The sequence below is a fragment of the Coturnix japonica genome, chromosome 2 (assembly GCF_001577835.2).
Source record: "Coturnix japonica isolate 7356 chromosome 2, Coturnix japonica 2.1, whole genome shotgun sequence".
NCBI classification, from domain to species: Eukaryota; Metazoa; Chordata; class Aves; order Galliformes; family Phasianidae; genus Coturnix; species Coturnix japonica.
The window spans coordinates 20,693,968-20,718,407 of NC_029517.1; the positions used below are offsets into that span (position 1 = coordinate 20,693,968).

The 24,440-nt window shown below is 41.4% G+C and overlaps 1 protein-coding gene across 6 annotated transcripts in view; it reads right to left on the reverse strand.

Moving 5' to 3' along the window:
• Positions 1-1,715: 1,715 nt before the first annotated feature.
• Positions 1,716-24,440, reverse strand: part of CDK6 (cyclin dependent kinase 6) — a 126,758-nt gene continuing 104,033 nt past the window's right edge. For 4 of the 6 annotated variants that reach the window (XM_015853531.2, XM_015853533.1, XM_015853530.1 and 1 more), the window contains 3 exons: positions 20,072-20,122; positions 15,941-16,076; positions 1,716-14,742 (listed from right to left, as the gene is read on the reverse strand). In XM_015853531.2, the coding sequence (XP_015709017.1) occupies positions 14,596-14,742; positions 15,941-16,076; positions 20,072-20,122 (334 nt within the window). In that variant the 3' untranslated portion in view covers positions 1,716-14,595. Of the gene's footprint in view, positions 14,743-15,940; positions 16,077-20,071; positions 20,123-20,625; positions 20,649-24,440 lie in introns of those variants that run through there. The other 2 variants (XR_001553064.1, XM_032443120.1) reach the window with 2 other exon arrangements.

Genomic DNA, 24,440 nt, shown 5'->3' on the forward strand with positions numbered 1-24,440 from the left:
GTGTCCTGCTATTGTCAGCCCTTTTGAAGAGTTTACTCCCCTCCTGGGAGTAAGTTCCCTTCAGGTATTGAAAGGCTGCAGTGAGGTCACCCCGCAGCCTTCTCTAGGCTGAACAAGCCCAACTCCCTCAGCCTGTCCTCATAGGGTCGCTTGGAGAAGTCACTCCATGGCAGAGCGTGAAGCTGTGGCTGACAGCCCCAGAGAGCACCTTGGGGCATTTTGGTGGCATTGCCAATAGCTCTCCTGCTGTCTTAGGAGCCAGGAAACACATCCAGCCAGATGGGGTGTCTAAGAATGCGTGACAATACCTACAGGAAAGGCTTCCGGGTGACAAGAGACTGAAAGGTGCCTTTGTCTGTAGAAGGCAAAACAACAGAGCTTCTATGGTACAGTAATACCTGGTGTCATTAGGTATTTCTGAGGCAAAGAAAATGACAGCATTCAAGGCTGATGTGGAATGCCACATAAGGTAAAGGTAGCTGTTTTTGTTTCATGCCACGTTGCATCTGAACTGTGTATGCTGGTTTCGTAAAGGATTTATGTGACTCATTGTAGTTTCTAGGGGGCAGCACAAAGTTGTGGGTTTAAGTTACAGAATCCTTTGAGTTGTGGGTCTGGTCAGCTTTGCAGCCATCTCTGCCTAGAGCTGTCATCCAGCAGCATGTGGATGCTTCTGTTTTTACATACTGATGGCTCACTGAAGCCTCCTTAGTAGAAACTACTTTTATCCTGCTTTAAAGAAACTTAGTGGTCTTTGCAGTTGTATCAGATGGAATGGTTTGGGTTGGAAGGGGCGGTAAGGAACAGCCAGTTCCATCTCCCTGCTATAAGCAACAAGCTGAAACTTCATGTGAGCTGTTGTGCTGAGGTGTTTTGTTGATTGAGTAGGAGTGAAGACTGGGAACGTGCATCTGGTTTTAGAGTTTGATGATGTGTCATATTGTTGGACTCCAAACAAGCACATTTACCATTTCTGCGTACCCAGAAATGTTACCGATCTCATGTCTATGGCCAATCGAGGAGAAAACAGTCAATGAATGAAGTGTGCTCAGGTTCTTATAAGATGGGAGGTGGAAGCAGCTGCAGACATGAACACCAGGCTGCTCTGTGGAACAGCTGGACTGAAACAACTCAGGGAAAACGGAGCATTTCCTGAATGACTGCGGGCCATCATAGCTGCATTAGCGCACAAGTTGCCTAGCGAAGTGAACTCAAACAAAGACCATTTCAGTACAGACGAGCTGGTGCTGAACAGTCGCCTGGACAGCAACTGCAACAATTGAATGCCTCTGAGAGAAAAAGGGACTTCTTTTTTTTTGAAGGACTTCATCCTATGGAAGCAAGGGAATAATTCAGAGATCAGGAAAAACAAGGTAACACTCCTTCTAAAACCAGAGGTGTATGATGAGTTACTTGCAAGGGTGTGAAGGTGCTGATGTTTCTGTGTCCGGCTTTCGGTGTATGTGTCGGGTTCATTTTCTGTAAGGCTCTGGGTGTAGAGAAAAACACTCACAGCAAGAAAAACCGGAAAGCAGCATCACTATTTTTCTGTATTTAATATACAATACTTACTGCATTTGTATTCATTTTACATTTTTAGATAAAAGAAAAATATAGCTAGAAGAGTGAAGTAAACTTCAGGAAAGTCGTTTTAAATACAAAACTAGTTTCTTGCCTTTTTACTTTCCAATAATTTGGGAACAACTAAAAAGAACTTGATGCCATGAACATTTTTATTATATCGATTTTCATACTGAACCCTCAGCACCCACAATAAATACACAACTTTGCTTTTCTTGCACTGCCAGCAGCAAAACGTTCAGTTCCAAAGGACTGTAATTCTGATATAATACATTGACGACCTTCTGTGTGCCTTAATTTAACTTTGCCGTATTGACATGTGAGTATTTTTGCAGTCCACCATCTTTACAGACTCGTAAAAGCTAGAGAATATGTTATGTGGTAAGGTGCATGCTTGGAAGAGTACGCTCCGATGAACTTCAATGCAGTCAATGTAAAGCAGCCCCAGCGGAGGGTGTTCCTAAAGCAGAAAGCCTCCCAGGGTGAGATCTGGGACACAGAGCAGGCATGCAGTGAGATCAAAGGGCTTTGTCTGAAAGCTTGCAAAGAGAGCTCGAGAGCGTCCAAAGTGTCGGCATTGTTTCCCAGCCATTCTGTACAGCAGAAACATAGTTTTTTTTTTCCCAATGCGTTTATGGTAATCAGCAGCTGTGCAAGAAGAGAGAGGCTGCGAGAGCTCACGTACAGCAATGGTGCAATATTTTTATTTACCACAGTTTGCGTTATGTAACCCCTTGGTGTATATTTGCAAGCACAAGGCAAGCCAGCGTATGTACGTTACACCTTCCTGTACCTCTGTGGGCGATACCGCGTTTCGCACAGAGCTGATCTTAATGCTGAACAAAAAGAAGGTAAAGAACACTGAATCGTAATCACTAAGCACACAGAATAAAAATAATGATGCACCTTTAAAAGAAACAGTAACACACGCACCTTTTCGTGTTTGTACCCTGATTAAAAGAACATCGTGAATTTCAAGTATGAAGTGATACAGTGAAATCATGTCCTGTGAATAGGTATCCATGGTAGTCTAGGTAGTACACTTTGCACCATAGGTAACTTTCCACCTTGCACAATAAAATCCTACTGCCTGTGTAGGTAAAGTGACGGAGCTCAGCGGGACCGCGCTGCCTTCCACCAGCAGTTACGTGTCCTAAGGTGAAGGAAGGAAAACATCTGAAACTGCTTTGCATGATTCCCTTGGATAATCAAACCCCAGCCATCTCCAGAGCACGTGGCATAACGAAAAGAACACAACAGAAGCCAAATAGCGTCAGATGTCCTTTTCACTTCTTGATTTTGTTATAAAATCATACTGAGAAATTAAGGCACTGAGGCAGATTTTGATGTCAGCCTGGTGTAATATCAATGAATGAAGTTACCCTGGAAGTGTCTCACAAGCTGTCCTCCCTGTTCATAGCATGCTGTAAACCCGAAAGCACAAGTTTTACTATTGCCTTTGGAGACTGTATCTTATCTTGCAGATTCCCAAAGCAGTATCCCAGAAGGGTTACAAACAGGCTTCACTTTATGAAGTTCTATTAACTTCAGTGGGATTTGTGACATGTAAGTAGGCACGCGTGGGGTGTCTGAGCAGTCAGAAGTGAACCTGGCTTCTGGTACATTTCTGCACCAGCATCACACTTATCTTCACACATCCCAATGCCACAAGGAAGCACACTTCCCAACTTTTGTATAAAAAAAGAAATGAACAGAAACCGTGAGAGAAATAATATTAACTAGAGTTAATAGTTTTTGTCACACATTACCATTTATATAGCATGAAGCTTAAGTGTCCCTATATAGACCTGAGCTGCCCGACACTGGAATTTGCAGATTCGCATGGTGAAATTCTTGGTTTAAATTAATTGTAGTCAGCGGAGTTACAACAAGAGTAGATCACGCTAAATGATTTTAATTACTTTGATACCCCGATCCTATTTCATGCCACGCACACACACACAAGATATCGACATTTGCTGCCTTTATGCTTTTGTAGAGTCGGCAATCTTTTCTTTAATCCTGATGGGCAGTTTGATTGCTGCAACAAATGTACTTCGGTTACGAGGCACCACACAAACGTGGCCCCTGGTTTCAGCATCGGGAATCTACAGATACCTGCTGGAACGACTACAGACAAGATAAAGCCAAAGGCGGCCTATGGAACACTTTCTAATTGTAACTTTTCAGACAACCATCCCCCACTATGGATAAAATCAGCTCTACCGTAGCATTTCAAAGTAATCTGCTTATTCTTTTACATATTAAAACAAACAAAAATACCCTAAAGCATAAAAATACTACATCTGAACACACGTACTACTCTAGGTACAGTATGAAGCTTATTTAAAACTTGTCTTTTGACTGATCTAACTCTCTGCTTCTCTATAGAAGTAGCTTCACTTCAACAACACAAATGTACACTAAATGCAAATAAACGATTAAGCAGCAAGACTCGACACATTTTTGGCAACTACCCTTTCACAGGACTAGTGTGTTTTCCTAAGAAATAATATACTGAATTACAATAAGAATAATTTAGGTTAATGTCAAATAACTTGCAGATATAGGTGTCCATATCGTCAATAAGCGCTGACCCCATTTCTGGGTGTCTTGGTGCTGTTATTAACCATGTGTCCTCACAACTACCATCCATTACTAAACGAAAGCCTTGCTCTGCAAACACTTCTGTGAGCAACTTTGCCCATACGAGAACCCCTCCTCAGCTCTGGGACCCCCCATCAGCTGAGGCACAGGATTCCTGTGTTTGCCTACTGGGGCCTTCAGACTGAAGAATATCAAGCTAGTGAGGAAATAAACACACGCTGTTACACAGAAAGGAGGAGACAGACATAGCGACGAAAGCACTCCGTGATGCTTTCGGGAGTTACAATAGAAACAACAGCTCCAAAGTATACAGTTCAACTTCTAAGACATCATTTCAAGGGTATACTTTAGCTACAGCATTCGAAGGCATTATACTTTTAAAGCTGTTCAAAGTAATGCAGCTAAATATCACTTTACAAATAAAACTTATACAAGATTCAATGGCAGAAATAGACCACTTAGCTGAAATGGAATGAAATGGACCATAAATACATTAATCTGAATGCTTGAAAAGAATTCACAAAGGAATTAAAGACTGGAAAGAATAAAGTGGGTGCTCGTCGGCGTGCTTTCAGTGCCTAAATCATACAGCTTTGTGTAGAAAACAAATTATAGCAAGAAAATAATAGGCGACTCTATATCTTCTCTTTCTGAAGTACTTGAACATGTGTTACTTGCTTTAACAGGAATGGCTGCTTTGCCTGTGAAGGAAATGTGGCTAAAATGCCTTGAGACTGAGACAACTGATGCATTTGGATGTTGTCCTGAGGGACATTGTTAGTAGGAAATATTGGTTGGATTGGATGATCTTGTAGGTCTTTTCCAACCTTGGTGATTCTATGATTCTGTGATTTAATACGGGTACCGTGGCACAATCCACATTTTTACACAGTGGTGGCCTGCTCTGGTTTTGAGCTAGTAATCTGTAGGGATACTTTTCTGTTCAACTCATCATGCACAATAGGAAGGAGAATGAAGGAGAAACATGATAAAGAAAGCTGGAAAAGCACTGGGTTGCTACATGTGTAGGATGAAAAAGGACCAACCTCTGCAGTCCCCACTGCTCACATTTCCACTTCCCTCCCTTGGCCTCTAATCTCATAACACTGCAGCTCCTCTGTCTTCAGTCCAATATGTGCCTGGCAATCAGTGCCTTCAGATGGGCACATTACCACTGAGCTCATATAAACCTCCTTGTACAGCAACACATCCACAAACTTCCTGCCAGCATCCAAATCCTGATGTACTTTTTGTTGTAGTTACAACCTACAGTTACATCAACCCTTGAAGATGAGGTCCCTGCAAGAAATCCTGACGGATTTTGTGTCTTTCTGGATAAACACTGCAAAGCACTTTTTCTTTAATCAGCATTCTGCAGAGCCAGGCTTTAGTTTGAACCTTCATTTTCTATTGCCAATAAAGGATGACTGAGGTGCACTGTCACACACACTTAGTCCTTTCCCACGGTATGCCCACAATTCAGTCATCCTTTGGGATGGTGAGAGAGATCTCCAAGGGGAGATCTTCCTATACAATGTCAAATATAAAATGCACTGTCATAAAAGCACTAAGCACACTGTCTTCTCCAGATCCTGTACAGACTTTTCCTCAGGGGAAAATACAGGGGGTTATGGTGTGTCTGTGCCTCCTACTTGTGGCAGGGCTCAGTACTCACACCTGCCACAGCACAGGCAGAGGAATGAGCTTGAAGCTTGGTTCCCTACATGCACACATGTCACCCTGAGATCTGGAGACCTCCAAGCAGGGAAGAACAGGTTCCTACTTGCTCTGACTCTTGCTGGGAGAAAACCTCTCCCTGGAGCAGTGATCCCTGGAAGGGGGTTAAGCAGTAGGAGGAGGCTGTTGCTAGTCTCGTTTATATCCTTTAGAAACTTCTGTTCAACTAAAGAATCATTGGTTGCTCTTGCAAATGTTCGTGACAGACACTTGTCTAGGAATCTTATATTCCTTACATTCAAAAATTATCTTCTGAATCAAAAATCGTTTTGGCTGATCAAACACATTGCATTCAATCTAAACTACCCTTATCCAAGTATAAAAATAAATGATTTGCCATATTCTACTGCAGTAATTCCCAATTCCTAATGAGAAGCAAGGAAAACCTATAGTACACATACAGGATGGTGCCTGCGAATGGGGGAACTGCAGAATCACAAGCTCACAGCTTTGTAAGTGACTAGGGAAGTATCAGCAAGGTCAGATATAAGTGATGGGCAATCAAGGTAGCTGCAGCAAGAGGAGGCATGATGCTGGTAGACCTCTAAGGACCAGGCTCCACAGTGCTTCTTTTAGTGTCACAGCAGTTTGACCTGGGATAAGGGAATTAGAGCATTTAGCTGCTAAGGGATCCATCGCTGCATGGATTTAACCAATACCTGAGAAAGCAACGTAAAATTAAAGGTTTCCTACCCTAGAACTGTGAATTTGTCTGCGCCTGGGCTAGTTGCTCTTGTTTACTGGAGGGACCAAAACAAGCCGCTCTGTACCGTCACTTGCCCCATCACCCATACAGGTGGACTAAATGTAACAAAGCACTACACAGACCTCAGACTTATTTCTGGAGGTGGCATAGCTCCCTCCCTGCTGTACAACCTATGAAGAGCTTTCCCTCTTCCTGGCAGATGGTCCTGCAGTATTACTTACACTGGGTGTCTCACAGACTTGCTAAGTTCTCAGACTTGCTCCTGAAAGATGGTGAGCCATCTGGACTGATGCAGCTGAAACTCCATGTGCATAATCTCATTAAAATCCAAGTACGCAAAAACATGCCATTTTGGCTTGGCAAAGAATTCTCAATTTGCTGCAGGAGTCGTCTTGTAATCCGTAATACCACACACTGTTGGGCACAGACAGTGACCCACCTGCTTTACAGCAATGCATCCTCTGTTTCTGCAGCTCAGCTACAGGCTGTGTTTGCATGATCAGCTTAATCTGCTCTCAGACCCTCATCAGCTCCCTCCCCCTTATATCTACACAGAAAAGTGTCTTAACTTCTACACAACCTGATTTTTAGAATATTGTGGTCTTGATAAACAGCACCAGAATCTGTGACTTGAGTTGGCACATTCAGTATCTGGAACTCAAATCCTCAGTGAGGGCATTTCTTTTTTCATCTTATGCTTGTGGAAGGAAATAACAGGTGAATACAACAGTTTTCCCTCTACATTTAGATCTAACTTTTCCACATATCTTTGCTTACAATTGTCCTGAACCCTCCTAGTCTCTGCCTGTTGGGTTTTTTTTCTATCTCTGCAGCACTTCACAATTCTCCCCTCTCATCCAGGTGCTCAAGATAGATGCTAACACTCAAGAACACTCTGAAAGCCTCACAAAAGTTTATAAAAGGAAAAAAATTCACAAGAAAGTGATGCCTGCCTCCTACCTTTAATACGTGGCAGGAACATACAGCAGAACATGGTTTCATTCTGAGCGTAAAGAACAGCAGCAGGAAGAAGTGTTGAGAAGATTAATAAAATTATATATAATTAATCTAAAGCTGAGGATTTGACCAACCTGTCATATGTATTAGACATGGAGAGGAAAAATTGCCTTTTACAGTATGTTAATTAGAAACCCTTCAGAAGTAACAGCACAAAGGAAGCTGATGATTTGTGGACATTTGTTTTCCACTGGGGAGCAAGTATTGGTGTAAATGTGGGAAAATCTGCCTGGCACGTGGATGGATTCAAGGTGCTGAATGCTCAGTAGCATGGTTGCCAATTTAGCGTGCTCCCAAAAGGGCAGTGAGCTTCAGAGCATTACAGCTGATGCAAGCAGACATCACCAAAGTCTACCCTTCTTTCAGTCAAACAGTACAGGTTGCTTCAGTGCAAATGAACAGTACAATGCTGATTAGAGTAAGTTCATACCCTAGATTCGTCCATAAAACCCCATCAACTTTGCAGTCAAAGAGTATCAGTTGCAATGTTTGTTTAATACACTGTTTGTATTTAGATTTCTCACTTCATGAATGCCAGCTGTTCCTTCAAATCTCCTTCTTCATCATTACTAATGTCAGTTTTGTTTTTCATCCTTTCTTTCCAAAGGCAGTATCCTTAGTCTGCTCTTTTCCAGAAATTATTTTCTCTACCCAGTAGCAAAATGTCCATATCAGAACTCCTTCCTTTCTCTAGACATGCAGATGTCTCATTGACATTAGGTAGGATGAAGCCGACAGTAAATTTTAACCGAGATAAAACATTTCATCTGAAGGAAGAACTGCCATATGGTTTGGGAGCTCTGGTTCACTTCCAGCTGGAAGGCTGGAAATTTACCCAATTTGAACACTGCAGAAGCTTTCAAAGGACTTTGTTTAAGTAAAGGCAACTTCTCCACTAACTTTAACTCCAAGCAGCATTTTCTGCCTGGAAGGCAAAGGCTCACCCAAGTGTGGTGCTGACTACTGAAGCTGAAAGGCTTCCACTGAAAACAAAAAGAACCGATGGTGCTTACCTGGCCTTGCAGAATCTTATTCAAGAACAAGTTCCTATTTGACTCAGATCTGTTCTCTCACTCTTTGTATTAAAAGCACAATGAAATACATAATTTTAAGGGATTTTTTAAAATGCAAAAGTCCATCAGTTTCAAACTGCAGTCACTGAGCTAAAAGGAAGATTTGTAGCTGTTTTCTACAAGAACTGAACGAGCTGTTTTTATGCACGCTATTCCTAAGCGTGTTTTATGGTTCTTATTTTGTGTATTTATTGCGTATCAGTGAGCAATACATGCTAAATTGTAGACAGAAGAAATAACAATTGCCAAAAGTATGCTTGTCAGTTCGTAGGTCCACATCTTTCTCCTTTTAATGGCCTAGATCATTTAAATCAATGAAAAAGCTGCTTATTGCTTTTCAAAAGTTACTGGGATTTGATGGCTACAGAGTCTGGTCCAGAAACTGGAATTATCTATTATTATCTATTATAGCCATATCTATTATTATTATATTATCTGACACCTTGCAAAAGAAAGGGATGAAAAAAGCCATAGCTGACAAACAGAGCTCCTATCTGAGCTGCACAGCCTGTTCGACTGGTCAAACTGCAGTCAGCTTTTTACATACCTGGTCTGTATTGGCACACACCAAAAGTAATATGATAGTGTAACCTGGTGGGTATGATTGGGCACATAAAATCCCATCTTTTAGAGACTGTTTCTGATTCTTTTCTTCATGAAAAGTAATCTGTATGCTCCAATGTTTAGCAACCTAGTAGAAAGAGAAGTGATAGCTTATTAACAGTTAGTTACTGAAGGTTTTAGTATATTACAGACTATTCTATGTCAATTTTAAAATAAATTTCTTCATTTTTCTCCCACAATGGCAATTTGGAAAAACATTTTTTTTTCCCCTAATATACTAATGTCAATGAAATCACACAGTAAGAGAGGTGTAAAATCCCAGTCAATCAAGAAAGCTCTTGATACTTTGAAGCAGTTTTGAGGCAATACAATAAATAAGTTGGGTTCCTAAGCTTCTGATCAATTCAAGCTTTAAGCATAAAACAAGAGATCACTCTAATAGTCTATCTTCTCATTCACATTGTACATAAAAATTAATCTGTTCCAGAAACTATTGCCTAAGAAAAATACTAACAAAGTGGTTCTATAAAACAGAGTTCTGAGAATAAACATCATTATTCTTCTGTGTCTTATACACGGCAAATACTTAATTTACGTAGACTTTTAAACCAAACTGTGGCTTATGATTCATATACATATTTAACAACTGATGTGCTTTCAGTTGTGAGTCAGATAAGTGCTCCGAGTTTGTTGGCTACAAGACCAAGCCAGCATGTTTTGTCATTATTTTCCATATCAAAATTGTCCAAACACCAGAGAGAAGGATCCCTTTGTATAATAAAACATGCTTCTAAAAGACAGTGAGGAAACCTGCGAGAAGTAGCATGGCACAGAACTTACTTCTTATTCACCAAAACAGCCTTCAAGTATGAAAACTACATCACAGTGAAGATGCTGGACAGCATCTCCCATGCAGAAGATTCTCAATTACTGCCTACAATCTGCTGCTTCCTTTCACGTGAGAGGCTCTATACACACATGTAGCACCAAGTGTCAAGATTTTGCAAGCATGACATCTTCATTGTTTAATGTATTTTAGGACTCAAGACAGAAAGGCACCCCTCGCATTTCACATAGTAAGCCAGTGTGCTGGAGAAAGAAAACCGGTGTGTGGGCACAGCCTACACAGAAATACGGAGATACGCACAAACCCTGCTCTTACAATTTCACCCGGCACACAGGAGGCAACAAAGGTGTACACAAAACTAAGGTTAAGTGACGCCATGCACACAGAGAGCCTTTTAAAATCATCTCTTCTGGGCTGCTGGACTAAAAGAAGCAGCACTTGATAAAAGGGGCTGAGGGGACTGTGCCGTTGTGCAGCATTGGAAGAATCTTGCTGGAAATAGCACCTGTGAGTGTCATTGACGTGTTTTCCATAAGGATGCTGGAAGAGAGGAACTGCAGAGCTAGACTGAGTTTGGGGACTGGGTGAGGAGACAGGGGCTGCCCCAGTCTTATTGCTGTGGCACGGCACCAGCTGACTTCAGTGGGATTTTTCCCTGTCTGCCATGTCTGTTTTTTATCCCTGCAGAATCATGTAGCAAGGACAGCAAACCCATTGGTGGGAGATGGAAACTGCTCCTTCTGTTTCCCAGAACATCCCATTGACTGGTGAGAAGAGTGCGGTGTCTGGCTGCGGGTGGTCTAGGAGCTAATCATCCACCCTTGCTTTTCATATATATTTTTTGCTAGGCAGTGGGCTGCAGCTGCTGTAGAACCAGTCCTGCAGAACACATGCAGACAGAGTTATTTTTAAGAACCGTGTTCTGAAGGATTTTTAAAGGGTTTACGAAGAGTTGTCACCATGGTTTGGACTAACTGCATCAAGGAGCACTTTTTCACACGTATAATTCTAATCCTACACATACAGCATTAAGAAGTAAAGGTACTCGAGGACTGCAGCCACACCATGAAGATATAAGGAACAAGAGCATGATGTAAGCAGTCTCCCAGTTGTCTTTGTGCTGTCTCACTAGCAGCGTGGTTCTCACACGCTGTCAGCCAGTGCCAGCTTTTTGCCTATCTAGAGAACAGCCCTCCTTGGTTTACCAGGGTATGTGAAGCCTCGTGGCTTGGCAGGGTAGGTGGGAATAAGAGGAAGCCTAAGGCACATCAGAGAAGGACTGCTGGAATTTCTTCCTGAAGGGATTTTGAAAAGGAGGTCATCTGGGAAGTCCTTGGGCCTTTGAGTCCAGTCCATTGCTATCACGTGGGAAAAAGGATCTTTTTTCCCAGCCCTGTCAACAGAGATCTCTTATTTTGGTTCCTGTCACTCCCACTGGATGTTTGTTCCAGAACATGACCATCAACACAACCTTTTTCAAGCTATTTCTCCTGAAAACTCCCACATTTAACCTGATCCTATATTAGACCATGTACAGCACCATGTTGCAGGAGCTCTGCTTCCAATTCCACATGCCACCCGTGCTTTTCTCTGCTGCTTGCTCGAGTTCCACTTCTGATACTACAAGCTGGTAGTACATTCCCACTTTTATTTCTCTCATTCTTGGGCCCACACTAAGCTTTGGCATTAAGCGTTAACTTCCCTCTCTTTTTATTTTGCCCTAACAACTTGCCTACAGTCCGCAACCATATTCTCTTCCAGCCTTTGCGCTGCTAAGCCCAGTACACCCAGCTCTCCTACCAGGCAGCAGATGCACATCACTATCTGAGAGTCTGGAGTCTAAGTGCACAGCAACACCCCAAACCCACATCCACACCCACGTTCACCCAACATCAGCTCTTGGAGAGCTCTGGGAAAGTTCCCTGACAGCTGATGGCAAGGCAGTGCCAGCTGAATGCCCTGATATTGTACGTACAGAAGCTTGGTGGCAGGTAACATGTGGAATGTTTTAAAAAGTGCTTAACTGTGTACAGAACTTTTATTGCTGTTGCAAGATTCTCCTGTCTTTTGTCTCTATTTGTCATTCTAGTTAGTGTTTAAAATATGTCATCAAAAATACCACGTTGGTCTATTCTTCTCTATGAATACCAAAGCCCTGTTCCCACTCAGGTTTGCTGAATGGCGGAGGAACAGGGTTGGTTCAGCACCAGTACCATGAGCTTGCCGCTCTCCTTGGATGTAGGAGCAGAGACCAGCAGAGGCAAAGCTGAGCTCAGAGGAGCGAGCTGCTGTGGCTGCTCCTTGGCCTTCTGCTCGCCACTGGTGGAGCTTCCAGAATTCTTGTGCTGTGCATCTGTATTATCCCCATGTGCAGATGCCTCGTATGTGCTCTTGCCAGGCCTAATATGCAACTTGCCTGTTCATGCTGGTAGGCTTTGAACAGGTACCATTCCGGGCATGAAGAAAGGCACAGGCCACTGCATGCATGTACATAAGTGGTCCTTTTAAAATCTGGCCTATTTAAAGAAGGCATAATGTTAACTACACGTTGCACGATTAAGTGTCGAACAGTAAAGAAAGCTTTATCCAGGAGACCAGAAAGATCCACTCACCATCTTAGCAAGGGGCCACGTCCCAGACAGTACAGATACCTGAAACAGAGTTAACAGTGAAGTGCACCACAACAAGCACTGAGAAACCCACCAGGAGACAGCTACAGGTTCCTGAGCCGTGTCTGGCACAATTACATTGCTCAATTCAGTGCTAAGGACCTGCTTCTGCCAAGCGCTGTGAGCAAGGGTGGAACGCTGGCTCTGTAGCCAGACCAGAAGAAACAGAGACGAGGAAGAGGGTAGCCTAAGGGACTGTCGTAGGAGTAAGCAAAGCTGGCTGCCTCACTTCTCATCAGTTACACTGCAGTAGGGTATATTTATACTATTATGGTCAGGGTTAACTCGTTGGACCAATTTTTCCCCCAAGTCATATCCAGGTAAATGCACTGAAGTCATACAAGGGGATGGCTTTCGAGGATTGGAAATATTTCTTTTTTTTTCTTTTTTTTTTCTTTTTTCTTCCCAGTAGAGTATTAAAAAAAAAATAAACGCTTCTTTTTAAAATACTGAAAATAGTTTTTAGTTAAGGTAAAAATACTAAATATAAAAATTTAATGTAATATTTAAAATTACTGTTCTATAAAGGCATGTGAATTGCTTCGTTATTTTGACATTCAGTAATGGCACATTGAGCCTAGTGGAGAAGCATGTGCCAGTGTACCACATGGTGGCTTAGGAGAGAAGCTCATGCATTTCTGCATAGAAAACAAGTCTTCTTAATAAGCAACATCTGAGGCATTTTGTGACAGTAATATTCATGCACTTGAGATGCACGGGGGCTGTTGTAGGTAAGGCAGCACAGTATACAGCATACAATTCCGCACAGGTAAATAACTGTACTTAACAGGTATGGGATTCTCTCATTCCAAACTGGAAATATTTGCTTTATGTTCCTTTTCAGATAATGATGAGAACAGGTTAAAGATGAAAACCTGTATTCATCCTCATTGGCTCTGCTTGTATCTTTGAGCTGCGTATCAGAAGGTTCGGAATGAGAGAGAGAAAGTGTGTTTGCAGCTGTTTCCAGGAAGGAATGATGGGTTAGATGACGGGTTAGAACGTACATGGATTCCAACGTAAACTGACCATTTGGAAACTGAACAGATCTTGAAGAACAGGACCTCATAAGCTTTTTTAAACACTCGCTTTTGAAACATGCACACAATCTTAACTAGATAATAACTTGTTTGTGTATTTAACAAAAACCCTAAAAGCTGAGACATTTATTATGATCACTATCATAACTTGTTTGTATAGAGCGATGAAGTCACAAAATAATCCATCCGAGTTTTCAGGTGCGGAAGGCCCTGCATGTAATCTATGAGTGCACAGTAGCTGGATGTATTAATTGTATGTATCAGGTAACTGCAGGTTGCAGAGATCTGATATTTCAATGCCATTCTTTAAATATCACTCTAAAAGATCACACCATCATAGTAAAAGTACCAAATCGTGCTTCAGCAGCTAGAGAGAGATTGTATCCTGTTTTGGCAGTGACTTCATCATCCTACTCCACACTGGCAGCATTCAACTTTAGAAGGATAAAACGGCAGCAAAACTGGTCAGCAGCTTCTCTTCGTCTGGAGTTTTCCCAGGCAGACAAACAAAACAAAAACAAAACAAACATAAAGCTGCAATGGGAGCAGGCCAAAGCCCCGGCCCTTGCATTGCTCTGATGAAAGTAAACTACGTTGATTTCCTTGGATAAGCGCATCGCAATCCCAAAATGAAAGACAGGTGTGTAAAACCTCCAAACAATGATCTTCACTAGAACAGCCATGTGGTTTGTATGGGACAGTGGCCTTGTCAGCTACGCATCTTGTTCATTTATAGGTTCGTCTTCAGTCAGCATTATGATGCATTCACCTCACTGGAGTTTTGGCTGGATGACATGTGAGAGTCCAGATTCTCCTTGCATTTCTCCAGACCATGGAAATATGGGTGAGACAGGGCAGCATAGGCAGATATTCTCTTGGCTGGATTGAACGCTAAGCATTTCTGTATGAAAAGAAGTCGTTTTTAACTACAATGTAGAGTTAAAATTGCTAACATTGCAAGTCACTGCCCATTTATGATCAGTATGAGGCACAATGGGGTCACAGAAGGTGCTGCATGGTAAGATGACCATGCACATTAAAACAAGCAATGGGGCAGTGGGCTTACAGTATACGAATCCCCAAGGCTGATAGAAAATACCAGGTTAGAACATTAAAGTGTTCACAGTTTATGAAGCCTCGGAATTCATATTTTCTCGAATACATATGCAAAGGACAGACTCTGCCTCACAGACTGCAGGGAACAACTACTTACAAATGGCTTTTGAATCCTCTCAGTACTCAATGCACTGCTCTTTTGTGGCTACACAAACACAGAATGCTTTCTAAGGTATGTATTAATTCCTAGGCTCAGCATCTATAAAGAAGCTGAATCCTTCACTTTATGACAGTGGAGAATGACCTGTTGTTCTATACAGGTAACCTTGGTTGGAGCAGCTAAAGTGATGCAGCAAATCTTTCAAGATTTGCAATGAGCCTTCTCTAAAGAGCCCATACAAACTGAGATCTTTCAGAGGCTTTCAGAGAAGAAATTTAGCTAGATTTCAACAACAACAGCAGAATGCCAAGTCATTCTCAATATTCAATTCAAAGACTGAACTTTAGAGTCAAGGTTTCTAACAGATCTATATTGGAAATAATTTGACTTACATGCTACTAGTTTTACAAGCACAACTTGTTTGTTTCTGTTCAGTCCTGCCAGTTGTAAGAGGCAATGATTAAATGGCAAATCCCAAATATCAACTTTTCAGTAATCTGACTCTGATGTAACCTGCCTGTACAGCCCATTTCCTGCTTTGCACTGTACTGTGAGAAGCAGCAGATCATTTTCCGTACATGTATCAGACTGATACTAGAAGAATGGCTTCTAATCAGTCCCACAACAGCACTTCATAAAGAGGATCAAGGCAGAAGGTCTGTCAGACAGCTCCTTCTGTGGCAGTTTCCTAGCCTTTATCTGTTCTCACCTCTGACACTTCTTGAGCCAGAGATGGTGCCTTTGTGCTGATGTTTCACAGATACACATGAATTTGTCTACTTGCATTTCGGCTTCATGAGTAACTTCATTAAATGGAAACAGAAACATTTCTCGGCATGCAGCTATCAGTCATGCAGTTTGGACAAAACAGATGGAAACTCACAAGAAGCAAATCTTTGCCCATTTCATCAATATCTGGTACGAATTTTTCAACGGGTTGTGCGGGTCTGGAAGCAAAAGCATTTCTTGGAAGGGCGACATCGTTAGGCCAGTCGTCTTCTTCTGGGAGTCCAATTACACTGTGAAACGTAACATAATGTTAGCTCTGGACATTTACGCAGTCTCCATTTTGTATTTAATGCACCGAGTGACAATTTACTTTATGATTAAGTCTTTCGGTTTAAATGAGATTAGCTGGGCAGTAACGCACTGATCGCTGTGAATAGAGGGTGATGAGTGTAGGCCTTCAGTGTGCTTGGCAGAAATCATTCTGTGGCCAGCACGGTTTTCTGGCCTAGGTCTCAGTTTTATGAGTCTTTTTTGTTGAAAAAGTGCTGAGTGCTTTGGAAGAAATTTGCTCAGCTCTTCACTGGATGGTGCAACATATGTCACTCCAGGATGATTAAAAGCAGTAAGTTTCAAAGGGGAATTGCATGCAAGGACCTTTATTCACAAGAATAGAGGCTGAGAGAAGAGTGTGGGTCAAGATGAGGGTAAGGCAATAAAAGGGATGTTTCATAATGCTTCAAAGCTATGTGCAGTAATTGTTGCCTAAAGTTAAACAATTTATTTGCTTCACAATACAGGTTTCAAAGTCTCCGTTCAGAAGGGGCACAGGACTTGAGGATCTTTGTGTTCTACTTCCCATTGTATTTTATTTTTTCTCTACCTTTCAAGAGAATATTTGAATTTCTTTTAATCATTTCTTACCTTGTTACTTTAAATTCTAGAAGAAATTTAAGCTCAGTAAATAGCTGTGCTAAGGTTACAAAACCCAAATAAATGGAATAGTAGGTAAACATCCAATACTGGGTCATGTCTCATATATTTCATGTTTTGTCTGACGTTAATGTTTGTGGCAGGGAAACATCAGTTTCTGATGGAAATTCCTGAAAAGACCTGACATCTCATGTTAGTTTTTAGGGAAACCCAGATTATACAGCCTGTAAAGTTGAGATTTTTAACTGAAATGCTGACAGTAAGAGGATAAGGAACAAGGAAAAACTTCACTAAATACTTGGGTCTGCAGGAAGCCCAGTGCCACTAGGGAGCAGCATTGACCTTTCTTCTTGCTGAGGTTGGTAATAAGACTGGGTGAGGCCAAGGGCCAACATTTTGATGTAAGTCATAGGTTACCTGAACTGAGTGGAATTAGTCCAGCTCTATCTACGTCGATTTTAGATTATATTTTGGCTCAGCTAAAATTAACACATCCGCAAAACAAAAGTGTGACTAGAAGGTCAAAGCAATTAATGCCTCAGGGTACTTTAAATTTTACTGTATCAGAAAACAGAAGAGCTCTTGGGAAAAGATGAATTAAATCTGTATGAAAAATTAATGCTTTTTGTATCACCACAGGTATGTCAGGGTATGGGGCAGCACGCTGGGCCACACTGGTTATAGCTGTGTGATTAGCTGTTTGACGATCCAAACCTGCATTAAATGTAACACAAACAGCACCATAGGAGAACAGAGAAGTTAAGTATTTTAAATAACATTGAAATTTAGCCTGTCTTTCCATTGTGTTTGGCCAGTCCCAGGCTTTTTATTTTTTGTACGAGAGAGCATGAAGAGGGCAGGATTAGCACAGGCCCAGGCACGGCAAACGAAAAGAAACCAGGAGGCAGCCAGTCAGGCAGGTAGGGTGGACAAGGCGAAGAGTAGAAAGATATTTTTAGTTCCACACTCCTGCAATATTCAGAACTCTTAGTAATGAATGTCTAAGTAGATGCCCTCACTCTGGTCTGGTAGTGTTACCATTTCAGTGACTAAGTCTGGGTGTATCTTGGATGAGCTTCACCTCCTGCCAAAGGTTCAGGCCTGGTCTTGAGAAATGCTGAGTACTTTCTGCTCTCGTTGATCACAGTGAGAGACAAGTCTGCTCACACCACTGCAGCATTTACTCTGAAATCTGTGAGGACATCCCACGTGCAGACAATCTCCTGGAAAAGCAGGACATTGTTTGGGGCCATCTCCTAACGATTTACCCTCACGTGCACTGGAATTTTACCTGACGCAGGTCAGAACGCACATGTAAAGCAAAGGCAGAGCACAGCCCGATTACATGGAAGAACACATCAGTCCAGTATGCATGAAAATCCTGAAACTACTTTCTGTCCAAATTTGTCTGAAGAATGACTCACTACCATAGAAAGAAACAATCCTCCTACAAGAAGAGCTATACCTAACCCTATAGGGTTGTCCAGCTGTGAAAACACAAAATAAACACTATTTAGCATAACCCCTCCCCCCCCCCCCCAACCCAAACAAGTGACTTCTGAACTATTTAAGGAGAAATGAACAAAAGAAGCAAAAGCAAACTTTAAGTAAATGTAAAGTAAGGAATTTCTTCTAAAATTAGCCCTGAATTTTCTTTTCTTGATGAATTCTTTTCCGCACAGGTAATCTCGCCCCCTAGGGATGGAAAGATCCTGTTGGAGGTTGCTGCTACCAGCTATGTATTTAATCCTATCCCAATTAATTTAGGTTTTTACTCTTAAATATCATTAGTGAATCAAATCAAAATCCTTAAAAAATCACAGCTATGGCTTCTCCTCCTTCCTTCCCCTCCCCCTCAAAATAAATTCCATGTATCAAAACTATCTTCATTTAATACAGCAGAATATTGCAGGACTGAATGTGTAGTTTTGGCAGAGGAAAATGTAAACTTGAAGGACTGATTTTTCTGGATTATGCAGGAAGAGCTATTCAGCGCATGACAAATCAACCACGCAAGTGAGTCACATACACTGGTATGGTATGCAGGAAAAGGAAGTCAACTGTGTGAAATCAAGACCTGCAATTTAGGAACCTCATACTAAGTAATGAAAACGCTCAGAAACAGATCTGTTACAATCTGAGAACTGGGACTGTGGCTAAGTGGAAAAATGCATTATTTATTCTAATTATGCTCTTTTTCCTACAAGAAAGTTACTATCTTCTGTTTGGAGTATCTTTAATTGAACAGTTTCGACGTTTTCTCTTTCAGTCTCTCTCACTTTGCCTATTTGTTTCTTCCTTCATGAAGATCAGCAGATCCTCACAGTCTCTCCACAGGAAAAAGGATCAGGGCGGTGCGGAGGCGAACAGGCATTCATTCAGCGGCATGAGATGAGCCCTAAGTCTGTCTGATTTCCTAATGAAGTGACGTGTGCATGAGTCTTCAAACTACACGGTTCTTACAAATTCAGAAACACTCCTTGCCCTGAAGAGCTTTTGTAAGAAAAAATGTATATGTGTGTGTATATATATATGTATTCCTACTTGATTAACACATTGGGAATATCAGTCATTTGACAGTTTATTGTTTGGTTGTTTCTGCTTCTAATAAGAACATATTTTGGAAAAGAGTTAATCTACCTCAGAGACTTGAGAGTCTCTCCACCTCCCCAACATATTCTATACATCTGAAGAAGAAAAACGCAAACTCTCTGAGTTGAAAAAAGGTTTTAAAGGAAAGCCTATTGATCAGTCTCCAACCAAATCCACATTATGTGCTGCTATTCCTTCTGTTCTCATAGCTATCTGGACTATTACTTGTTATACAGTGTTTTTTAAAAGCTAAACTATTTTCTCACATACAGAAGGCTTTCCCATAAAGAAGCTGTTTGTAAGCATCCTCGACTTTTTAATTTAATTGGAATTTTAAAGGATTCTAATGTTATTTTCTGAAATACACAAAGAAATACTGAAAAAAAAAGAAAGCTGCATTTATTGCAACAAAAAATGCATTCGCATTTGAGCAAAGAGAATCTCTTGAAACTAACTGCTTAGGAAAACTCACTAATAGAACGTGCACAGTATGTTTAAGAGATTTAAAAAGCCCCAGACAGAAGCCTCTCATAACTTCCTGATGATGGCTGCTAGTTCTGCAGAACTCTATTCCGTGTTGCTTCCTCCTCCCACACTGACACAGAATGCATGGAAATATCACGTTGTGTAGAGCAGCAGTAGGAAACAGGCTCTAGGAACACTCAGTTCTAGACGCATTACTGCATTAAAAACACAGCAAAGAAACCTCACAGTGTTTCAGTATTAAACATATATTGACATAATGCAACTGGTTATTACTTACTCAAAGATTTTTCCTAGCTGATCAACATCTGAATTTCCACGGAAGAGTGGTCTGAAAGAATAAAGAGATATTTATTCCTTTAATTAATGTGAACTTTTATTTGTCAGCTGCCAGTGTAGGGTGAAAGCTCGTTATTTTCTGTGATCTCACTTCTTTTTGCCTTCATATTTTATCCAGTCTTTGAGAATACTCTACTATTAACATTGATAAAAACCAGGACAGATGAGAAATTTTATTGAATATGCTACTTTTTGGAATTTAACTGCATCCTTCAACATGAATAACCTTTCTCTGTGCTAACATTACCCTAAATATATGCAAAATAAAACAAAACATAATGAGCTGTTTAAAGAGACAAAAACAGAGTGAAATAACATGCATTCATTAAAGTATAATACAATCGGAGATTAATTATTCTGGTATAAACTCAAAATTAAATTCTTTTTATGTTGTATATTGGAAACACACTTCCACCAAGTTTAAAGGATCAAATAAATGACAATGGATTTATGAAGGTCTGTAAAGAATGGGGTGCGAAGTGATACAGAATTTACCTTGAAGGAGAGGAATACTTCCGCTGCATAAATACATTCAGGAAAGAAACAAATTAATAGGTGGAATCTCCAAAGCTTTCAGAAAATAACAGTGTCAAAAATTACTTTCAGAGAGTGGTACACAGTTTGTCCTCTCAAAGTGCAATTTAACATATTTTTACTCTGTGTGACAGTACTGCCCTCTTGGTCTACAGAACAGCAAGTTGTGATGAACAGCCCAGCTCTGTGTCTAAATCCCCAAGAGATTCACAGAATCCTAGGGGATAGAAGGGACCCCTGGAGATCATCCAGCCCCATCCCCTGCTAAAGCAGGTTCCCTACGGTAGGTTGCACAGGAAGGTGTCCAGGTGGGTCTCAAATACTTCCAGAGAAGGAGACACCACAAGCTCTCTGGACAGCCTGTCCCAGCACTCTGTCACCCTTATCTATTGCCAAGGTAGGCCCAGAGGATGGTGACAGGTCTCAGGCATAATAAGCTCTACAGAAATCTTGTGCCACTAGGAAAAAAAGCAAAGCAATAACTGGAGGATGTGCCGATCCTCTTTGATGAGCTAAATGTGCCTTTTGCTTCTATGGTTGCTGCCACCCAAGTCACGTCCTATCAGCTCACATTGCAAGCTGCTTCAGGCAGACACACAGCGAACAATTTAATCAAGCTCAATTTGAAACTATATGACATCAGATTTAAACTGATGGGCTAAAATGTCTGGTACTTGTCCATAAAGGGCTTTTTAATTTAAACTCTGAAGAGGTGATAAATAATGGTATGAATTTCTTCTTAGGCGTGCATGCTACTTATTAACTGCTGTCTCTTTGACAAGACCACTTCACACACAGAATCACAGAATCACAGAATTACCCGGGTTGGAAGGGACCTCAAGGATCATGTAGTTCCAACCCCCCTGCCTAGCAGGGCCACCAAACATACACATTGACTAGATCAAAGGTTCCACAGGGCCCGTCCCGGGCGCCGCCCAACCTGGCCTTGAACACCTCCAAGGACGGGGCATCCACAACCTCCCTGGGCAGCCTGTTCCAGGACCTAACCACCCTTCTAGTAAAGAACTTCCCCTAACATCCAACCTAAATCTTCCTCCTTCAACTTAAAACCATTTCCCCTAGTCCTGCTATTATCAGCCCTTTCGAAGAGTTTACTCCCCTCCTGGGAGTAAGTTCCCTTCAGGTACTGAAAGGCTGCAATGAGGTCCACCACAGGCCACGCAACCTTCTCTTCTCCAGGCTGAACAAACCCAACTCCCTCAGCCTGTCCTCATAGGGGAGGTGCTCCAGCCCCCTGATCATCTTTGTGGCCCACTTCAACTCATACCTACAGATTTCTGTGTTTGATAAGCTTTAAGGTACCCAGCAATACTGGCTTGTACAAAAAAAACCCAAATGATGAAACAACTTCACATAGATATGAGCATCTTCTGATGTCAGTTTTGAGCCTGATTTTCAGGATGGTCAGTAGCTACAATAGCAGATACACTGATACCTTCCAAAGTCAGACAAAGCAACAACTTTAGACACTGTTTTGAATGACTTGTTAAAGTAATTAACATACAGCCTCCATCACTTTGAGAAATTCATTTTGGCTCCACTATTAGAATATTGGAGCCCTTTAAACTAACAAAATGTATACAATCAGGCAATTCTATCCATGCAAATGGAAAGTAGATTTAAAGTTGCAAAATGTACGTTGAACCGTGTGTTAATGTGAAAGCTTGGCAAAGTCAGCCTTGTTCGCAAATCACCTTAGGCAGTGTCATGCCAAAACAAGTATGATTCTTGGGATTTTTAAGAGAGGTTTTTCCCATCGCTGCTGTTGTCTCAGATTCACTGAGGGCTGAGGAAAGAATTTAAACTCTTTTGAATATATAATTATACAACACAAGGTGACCTTCCAACATACTTTGATATTTCATCATAATGAAGCATTATGAATTCGTCTTACAGACTCCTATCCATCCCACCATCATGACTACAGCAGAATGCCAACTCTCGGCTAGGCACCACTAACGTAATGAAACTTGCCTCATGAATTTTGGCTGGCAGTTCAATTGGAATATTGGATGGATGATTGGGGAAGTAGAGACACTTAATCAGCAGTTACATGAAGATCTCCTCTCACATTTTGGCACTAATTATTCTTTAGTAATGACTTGCCAGCACCGCAAGTCCAGTACGCCTTGGATGGGAATGTTCATCTCAAGTCAGTATTTTTTAATGCTATCCTTAAAGGTGGATGGTAGCTCTCCCAGTACCAGTGAACTGGAAGCACGCCCAGCAGCCACAAAAATGTAAAATCTCACCTTTGTTCTTTGTATCTTTCCCTTGACTCACTCACCCACTCACTCCCTGAGGTCTATTTATGCAAGCTGAATCCAGAAGTCCTTACTTGGGGATATATCCTCCCATCTGTGATGATAATCTACGTGAGAGTACTTAAAGTGAAGGTTTGATTTTGTAAAATTCCTTCTTCTTTTTCCCCTGAGAAAGGCGTGGAGCTGGATCTGTCTCCTGCGACAGAAGATGTGTCTGTCCTCTGACCTTAAAGAGCAGTGTGTAAAATCTGTGTGTACGTGTATCTCAGGAAAGAGGGATATTCCAGTGGGGGAAAGAGATACTCTTCCCTTCTGTGCGCTTCCTTTATCCTCTTAACCTTCCCTGACTTTGCTTACCACAAAATCCATGCTCTGAGGGCCCCAACACCACTGCTGTTACAAACCACACACTTAAACAAGGAAGAAGATAGGACGGAAAGAAATACAATGCACCAAAAGACTAATTTAGTTTCTCTATTAGTTCAAGAAATCTCAAATGTTGCCACGCTGCCATATTTTCCTATTTTTGTTGGTTGCTGCCGTGTTTTGCTGTTGTTTTTTGCTGTTTTTGTTTTGTTTTGGTTTGGGGATAAGAGAGGAGGGAGATCTTACAAGAAATCTACAGGTCTCTGTCCTCTTTCACCATTCCTTCTCAGAGCTAAACCTTTATTCAGTGCTCCTTGAAAAGTACCCACTGAATGGAGGACAAAAATCTTTATTTGTAAGGTGGCACCAGAATGCCCATAGCCTACAGATCTGAAGATGAGTTGGAGACACCATATTATAAATAAAAATGTACCTCTGAAAGCTAGGAGCTATCACGGAACAAGATCCTGAGGTAAAGGAAGGCCATGCATCTACTCAGTTATGTGGATATTAGCTAGAGTCTGCACTGTGACTCTTTTCAGTTAATAAATCTACTTTTTTTATGGTAATCCAACACTGCTGAGGTGCTGGAGTGCTGGGCTCCCCAGTACCAGGGAGACAGGGACATAATGGAGAGGGCACAGTGAAGGGCCACAAAAGGACTGGAACATCTCCACTACAACGAAGGGCTGAAGAGAGCTGAGACTGTTCATTGTGGAGGAGACTCAGGAATAAACTCATCAATGTATTTAAATATCTGAAAGAAGGGTGCAATGAGGACAGAGCCAAGCTCTTTTCACAGGTGCCCAGTGCCAGGACAGGTTCACTCATATGTAGCCAAACAAGTAAGATTTTACCATTCACCGACTTTATGTTCTTTTCTCATTTCATGTTGTTGTTTCATACTGTTTTTCACCTTCACTGAATATCCTGTGTCTGAACTGAATATGGGTTGAACTGAAAAGGTTGAGCACTTAATATTTTATAGACAGTGTGTTTCACGTCTATGCTACTCAGTAAAAACTGAGATATAAACATTTCCTAAGCAAGACTCTATGAAAAAATTCTCCCTGGTGCAACTCTGCTAACATGCCAAAGCAATTCTAAAAGTATTGTATACAATGA